The sequence below is a fragment of the Populus alba genome, chromosome 2, assembly GCF_005239225.2.
Source record: "Populus alba chromosome 2, ASM523922v2, whole genome shotgun sequence".
NCBI lineage: Eukaryota > Viridiplantae > Streptophyta > Magnoliopsida > Malpighiales > Salicaceae > Populus > Populus alba.
The window spans coordinates 15,450,890-15,458,787 of record NC_133285.1 but is presented as its reverse complement, the minus strand read 5'-3'; the positions used below and the strand labels follow the sequence as shown (position 1 = coordinate 15,458,787).

The 7,898-nt window shown below is 33.8% G+C and overlaps 1 protein-coding gene across 2 annotated transcripts; it reads left to right on the top strand.

Annotated features, from left to right (window-relative positions):
* Positions 1 to 909: 909 nt before the first annotated feature.
* On the top strand, positions 910 to 2,721 carry LOC118049869 (uncharacterized). Of its 2 annotated transcripts, none has more exons than XM_035060010.2 (5): positions 910 to 1,112; positions 1,202 to 1,286; positions 1,408 to 1,886; positions 2,145 to 2,379; positions 2,472 to 2,721. In XM_035060010.2, exons 1-5 carry the CDS (start codon positions 1,107 to 1,109, stop codon positions 2,489 to 2,491), a joined length of 825 nt encoding a protein of 274 aa, XP_034915901.1. In that variant the 5' UTR covers positions 910 to 1,106; the 3' UTR covers positions 2,492 to 2,721. The 2 variants fall into 2 exon arrangements, with proteins under 2 accessions (XP_034915901.1, XP_034915900.1); XM_035060009.2 differs by having other exon boundaries at positions 1,199 to 1,286.
* The last annotated feature ends 5,177 nt before the right edge of the window (positions 2,722 to 7,898 follow it).

The window sequence follows — 7,898 nt, the reverse complement described above, 5'->3', positions numbered from 1 at the left end:
TGCTCCCAAGTCATGGAAACTCTCTGTGCCTCCTTCAAATGTATAATTGGAGCCATTTTTTTATGAATCTTGAGCATTGAGTGGCAGAATAATTAGTGTTTGGTCACTGAAGAGGAGAGCAGAGATGTACAGCATCTAAAATATTCAATGCATCACCGATTCTTAATTAATTATTAATTATCATGAACAATTGACTAGTCCTTGTGGCAAAATGATGGACTTAAACCCATATATTAACACCAGTAGATTGCATCAAGCATATTCTTTTGCTTTCTTTAATTATAAATGCATCCCAAAACATACAAAGCTATTCTTTTCACAAGTGAACTTGTTGAAATCAATGGTGATTAATGCGATGATTAGGAGTTTGGTGTTAGTTGATTTTTAAAATGATTTTTGATAAAAAACAATATATTAAAATAATAATTTATTTATTTTAAAAATTTTATTTTTAATATCACCACATCAAATTTTAAAATATAAAAATTTAATTTTAAAAAAAATCAAGTTTTGACCAACCCTTTTAAAACACAATACCAAAACATAGCTAATTCTTAAAATAACTCCTTCAGCAAATTTTTGCAACTAGCAGCCTCTAATCACAGCAGGTTAATATTCGGTATTCGATTGGTTAATCCAAAGTTTAGTTTTTTCATAAAAAAAAATTTAAAACAAAGTTTTCTTAATATAAAAAATGAGTGTTTTTCATTCACCTAACTCGAGCCAAACCCTAGATAAGCATGTCACATATAGTGGTGTCAATCAAAGGGTCCACCTTGATCGATGAAATGCAGATCTACAAGTGTTCGGAAACAGAAATGCCACGTGGCTAAACATGGTTCTTCATTAACTTAAATCTTTCCTTAATACCCACCACATGATCATCTTTATAAACAGTTTCCATGTTACGGGGAATCACATGCCAACCTTCAACCACTCGCTGCTTGGTTGTCTCACTATCTCTTTTAGATCCATTTCCATAATTTCTTTGTCTTCATCTTCTCAAAAAGGCTTATTTTATTGCAGACAGGAATCTTCAGCTCACTCAAGCACACACAGAGGCATGTTCCCATATAAGTAAGGGTATAAAAAATATCAAGCACAACATGCAGGTTAGCTCTGTTGAACTTGACATTATCATATAATGAGATGTGTAGAGTTCACATCAAAGCTTATGTTCACTCTTGAATGAATGTAGCAGACATTCCGCAAGCTCTTCAGGGTAAGACATGAACAGGCAAGAGAACATCCATCCAATATCCCTGCCACCAAAAACAACAGTAATGGTGAGAAATTAATACTATCAGTACATATATAGTACCTAGCTAGTTCTTAAACATGTTGCACACTAGTTTCTGTTTATTAAATATGCGTAGCTCTTTTCCTTACAAATTTCGTTGTGTGCAGCTAAAGGGAGAGAGATAATTTTGTTGAAGTATAGTGGGAATCATCGAAGATCAGAAAGGGTTAGAGAAAGTGATAAATTTGGTTTCAAATATTCCTGGCCATTTGCATTTTTATGCAGAAAAGATGTTGCAGAAGCTTGCTTCTACAGCACACTTGATCTGAAAAGGATTGATAGCTACAACAGTAGACAGCAGCATTGCACACGCTCTAGGAAGATGAAGCAGGAAGAGACAGCTGCGCGAGGACAAGTGATCACGAGTAACAAAGTGGATCCATCTGCTCATGCTTGTAATAAAGTTTTACCAGTAAATGACACGACACTGTCGTCCTCAGCCAGCACAAATGAAAAATGTAGCTCGTTGGAGAAGAAAGACAAGGTTAAAGGAGACAAAGCCAAAGCCATATCGAGAATGAAGGAACTGTTGAGATGGGCTGCCTCTGCAAAATCGGAGAAAGCAGGAAAGTATATCGGCCGGAAGGTAAATTTTTTAACATATTTGAGTCATTAATCTTCTCCCTGACCGGAAAATTTTAAACTTCTCCTCTCTCGGAATGTTTGGACGTTTGAGTTCATTAAGTGCGCATGCAGTATCGTTCTCTGGCCATATTAAAACAAGGGTTTAAGCAGGTAGTGCTGCATGGTACTGGTTTTACAATACTGCTCTCAAGACTGTAAAATCGAGCTCCCAATATTGATCATTCTGTTTAAATGATCTCTTTCTGTACTGATATTTCAGGTTCTACAGCTTAGAAGCCGAGCAACCCTTAAATCAGTACCAGATGATGAAGAACTCAGCATCGAGTCTCCCAAAATCAGTTTCAGATGGGATGTTGAAAGCTGCTCAACCACTTCCTCTGCCTACTCCGGCATTTCAAAGGCTTCTTCCAAGAATATAGACCTCAACATGCTGTCACTGAGATCCACTCCTGTTCATGACAGGAGAGGAAATTGGATCACAACAGACTCCGAGTGTAAGAACACCTCCCTCTAGCTAGTCCATCCCTTCTTGACACCCCCCTTCGAATTTACTAACACTTCCAAATGGTATTCTGATATTGGACAGTTGTGGTGCTAGAGCTATGAAGAAAAAAGCCCAAGGATCGATGGTCATTCTCCATGGCAATTGAATTGAATCCACTTGTTCAATTAGGCTTTGTATCGCAGCTGCTAGATTGTTTTTCCTTCCTTCTTTCGCTGTCTTTCCTTTATTTTTCCTTTGAGATATTAGTCGATCATCAATTCCTTGTAAAAATATCAATGTAGTATGACATGAAATTAATAACATGCAAAAATTAATAAGAATATTTATTCGATATTTTTTAAATAAAAAACAGTTTAGACGTGAGGTGGATTTGCTACGAGAAAGGTCTCGAGCGTGTGAGATTGATAAATCAGTCAAAAAGAAAAAAAGAAGAAAGAGAAAGATGGTGTACCTAATTTTATGCCCTTGTACCACACACCTCCAGTCTTCTGTCCTACCTCTGATATATCTAATTAAATAATATTATTTTCTTTATAAATATTGTTTCCAGTTACTCTAGCAACACCACCAAAACTAGGGTCCGGCTACAAACAATTATTACGGCTTGGGCCAATTATCTTTTTTTCCCCGATTCCTTAATTATCAGTTTTAACTTGACTGAAGTACTTAGATTACATATTTATTGACATCATTTTATTAAAAAAAAGAGAGAGATTACATCATTTTAAACCAAAAAAAAATAAAAAAAGTTTTTGGAGTTTGCTTAGGTATTGCCTGAGTTTATTCATGTTAACTAGATTTATCAAAATCAAACTAAGTTTATCAGAATTAACCTTTCAGCAAGTTTGAAAAAAAAAACACAACTTTGATTTGGTTTGTGGGCACATGTTTTTTTATTAGTAAAAATAAAAAAAGATAGTTAGGTGACGAAAAGGTGTTTTAAAGAAGTTAAAAAAAAAGGTTGAATTAATTCTAATTACAAACAAATCCAACATAAAAGCATGTAAAAAAAAAACAAACTAAAAAAATGATAAAAAAAAAACCAGAAAATCAGGAAAGACAATCAAACTTTGCAACCCATATTATATGAATGAGATAATCTAATAAAAGGCAAACTATAAAAAAAATATATGAAACTTAATTTCAAAACAACCAATGTTAATGATGTAATGAAAAAAAAATATTAAAGTTTAAAAAAACGATCGTAAAATAAATTTGAACCAACATGCTAAATTTGTGGTCCAAATAAAGGGATCAAAATAAAAAAATATAAAAGAAATCAAAGAAAATCACGAAGCTCAATATACCACCTAAAATAGATGGGCCACGTTACACTGTAGGTTGGTCTAGATTTCTCCAATGTAAAAAAAGGCTACAAGGAGACTTAAGTGCCCCTAAAAAAATCCAAGGAGATAAAGCGAAATTTTAAACAAATAAATTATTGAGGGATAAAATTAAAAAAATAAAAAGCAATGAAAAAAGAATAAAAAAATATCAATAAAAAGAACACTAAAGGTCAAAAATAAAAATAAAAATTAAAAAAAAAAAAAAAGCAATGAAAAAGAGAAGATTTGTGATGAACCCAAGCTAAACCACTAAACCCATGAAAAAAAAAGGTAAAAAAAAAACCTTCAAGACCAACCCCTAATTAAATGCTAAAAGATAAAATTAAAAAAATTATTTTTAAAATAGGATAAAAAAAAAAAAAAAAACTAAAGTGAAATCATGTAAACCTCCTCGGAAACTGGTGTTTCTAATCATGAGTCCTAGACTAACCCTATGGAAGAAATTTTTTTAAAAATAACGAAGTAAAATTATAAATTAATAAAATATTAAGGGATGAAAAAAACGGATCGATGGTCATTCTCCATGGCAATTGAATTGAATCAACTTGTTAAATTAGGCTTTGTATCACAGCTGCTAGATTGTTTTTCCTTCCTTCTCTCGCTGTCTTTCCTTTATTTTTCCTTTGAGATATTAGTCGATCATCAATTCCTTGTAAAAATATCAATGTAATATGATCTAAAATATGATCAGATTGTGTCTTGTTCCAATTATAGAGTTGTTGGGGTGAGATAAATGCATGGCATGAAGCGAGGAAAGTCTAGTGATCATGGTGTCTCTTTAGAGCAAGAAAACGAGTAGAAAAGGAGCTTCAATGGAGGAAATGAAGACCACAAAAAATGCTTGGGTTAGGTAGTGCATTGTGTGTGGGATGTTAATTTGGTGATTAATTAGGTGCAAATTATTTTTTATAAAAATATTTTGTAATTGAAATAATGTTTTTCAAAAAACATTATATATCTAACATGTAAAAATTATTAAAAAAATATTTATTCGTTATTTTTTAAAAATAAAAAACAGTTTAGACGTGAGGTGGATTTGCTACGAGAAAGGTCTCGAGCGTGTGAGATTGGTAAATCAGTCAAAAAGAAAAAAAGAAGAAAAAGAAAGATGGTGTGCCTAATTTTATGCCCTTGTACCACATGCATCCAGTCTTCTGTCCTACCTCTGATATATCTAATTAAATAATATTATTTTCTTTATAAATATTGTTTCCAGTTACTCTAGCAAAACCACCAAAACTAGAGTCGGGCTACAAACAATTATTACGGCTTGGGCCAATTATCCTTTTTTCCCCGATTCCTTAATTATCAGTTTTAACTTGACTGAAGTACTTAGATTACATATTTATTGACATCATTTTAAACAAAAATATAAAAAAGTTTTTGGAGTTTACTTAATTAGGTATTGACCGAGTTTATTCATGTTAACTAAATTTTACAAAATCAAACGAAGTTTATTAGAAACAAATATAAAAGTATGAAATAAAAAAAATAATAAAAAAAAAACAGAAAATCAGGAAAGATAATCAAACTTTAGGACCCATATCATATGAATAAGATAATCTCATAAAAGAAAAATAATAAAAAAATATAAAACTTAATTTCAAAACAACCAATGTTAATGTTAATGATGTAATGGAAAAAATATTAAAGTTTAAAAAATAATCATTAAAAAAACTTGAGCCAACATGCCAAACTTGTGATTTAAATGAAGGGACTAAAATAAAAGAACATAAAATAAATCAAAGAAAATCACCAAACTTAATATGCCACATAAGATAGGTGGGTCACATTGCACCGCGGGCTGGTCTAGATTTCTCCAACATAAAAAAAAGCTCCAAGGAGAGTAAGTGCCTTTTAAAAAAAATCCAAGGAGATAAAGCAAAATTTTAAACCAATAAACTAATGAGGGATAAAATTGAAAAAATAAAAAAATAATAAAAAAAGATTAAAAATATCAATAAAAATAACATCGAAGGTCAAAAACAAAAAGAAAAGTACAATTAAAAAAAAAAACAATGAAAAAGAGAAGATTTGAGTGAACCTGAGCTAAACCGCTAAACCCATGGAAAAGAAAGGTAAAAAAAAAAGCTTCAAGATCAACTCTTAATTAAATGTTAAAAGATAAAATTAGAAAAAATTTAATTTTAAAACAAGAAAAAAAAAAAGATTAAAGTGAAACCATCTTAACCTTCGAAATCGGTGTTCTTGGTCATGAGTTCTAAATTAACCCCACGGAAGGTAAATTTTTAAAAATAACAAAACAAAATTATAAATCAATAAAATATTGAGAAATGAAACTAAAAAATATAAAATAAAATAAAAGATAAAAAAAAATAGGGATCAAATTGGATTTAGAAACTAAAATCAAATGTTTGTGGATGAAATTATAAGAAAAAATCAATTATGAAAAAAAAAGAAGCAAATAATAATTAAAAAAATTAATTATTCATTGACTCTCCACTAAACAAAACAAACTTCAGACCACCTTGTACCTTGTCACTTGTACTTCACTTTTAAGCAAAAATGCAAATTCTTGTTGCTCTGAAAGGCCTGCAGATTATCTCCCAAAAACTCTAGCCAACACTGCTCAATCTGTCAAGACAGCCTGGTGTGCTCACTTACTAGCAACAGAGCTAGAAAAGCATTTGTTCTTAAATTCAATCAATGGCCAGGATATATTTCTAAATATCAATGGTTTAAAATAACCCAGCCCATAGGATCTAAATCCTTCTCCTTTGTCCTGTAATAAAAGAGTTCAAAAACCTTGACCCCAACTAGCTGGAGAGGGAGATGAACACTGTCATGAACCCAAGACTGTCACCACGAAACAAACCCAGAAATAACCCTCAAATCATCACAACCCGAAGCCTTCCAGCTATGAAAATGACCATTTAACCTGAAAACTCAACTTTGTTTTTAGCCAAATCAAAGCTCCCACTGTACAGCCTCCATAAAAACCACTGCATCCTCAAAACCCAAAGAGACCAGAGTAAAACAACCACCCACAGCTGCCAACCTCCCACCGACGGTCCAGCCCTTCTTGAAGCCGAATGACAGCAGCGCTGCCTATCCAGATCCAGCAGCGTTCCTGCCACTCTGCTCCAGTAACTCTTCCTCCACAAGAACCATGAGCCTCCAACGTTCCATCTCCACTAGCAGTGCAGCTGTGAGTCATCAACAGCATCTCAGATCCTCCAACAGCAAGTTTCAGCAGCTGCACCGTGAGCACCGGCATCTCAAGCCAAACACGGCAGCTGCACCGTGACCTCTATTGTAGAATCTCAATCGTCCTTCATGGCACAGCTCCATCTTGGTTCTCATTAGTCCAGCCATCGTGACCTTTTCTAGCCGAGCATAGCAGTAGTGCAGGCTCTCACCAACCGTGAGAAGTCAAGAAGCATTGCCTCTCTTTTTTTTGCCATTTGAAGCTTCAAGCTCGCTGGTCCTACCATTCTTGTTTATGATCTCTCTGGAGTCGGCTACATCCAAGGTTAGAGAGAGTAGGGGGACTAAGTCTTTTATGTATTCTGATTGCAGGAGTTAAGGTAATTCTGCATTCTTTGTTTGTTACATAAGCCATGTTTGGGCTGCATTTTTTATCTTGCTTAAGCGTTTCTTTGACATAAGATGATAACTACCTTGCTTTGTAACCCTTGTTAAAAAATGATGCATGAACCATGCTTGGAAATCTTCAATGACGACTATCATGCATGATTTTTCTGTTGGTGGGAGAAACCACTGGTGGTGGCTTTGAAACACTCAGAGGGGATAAAACACACTGTTTTATTACACAAATCCGAAGCTTACACTTAACACAAAAAGCTTAACAATTACACGCCCTCTCTCTATCTTTCTCTTTCTAGTGTTCCTCTCTATTCTCTCCACACATATAACATAAGCTGGGCACTCTATTTATACACAAAAACAGAATACGAAAATTCAAACTTTCTTCAAGTGTGAAAGCGGCTGGCGGCTGTGGCAGCTGGTGGCTGGCGGCTGCGGCTGGTGGCTGGTCGGTTGGTGGCTGGTCGGTGGCAGCTGGTGGTTGCCTTCCTTGACCATCTAGAGGTTGAGTTTAATTCAACAAATCTCCCCTTTAAACTCAATCGAGAGATATCATGCCAAGCATGAACACTTCTCTCTTCAATGCCTTCTCTCT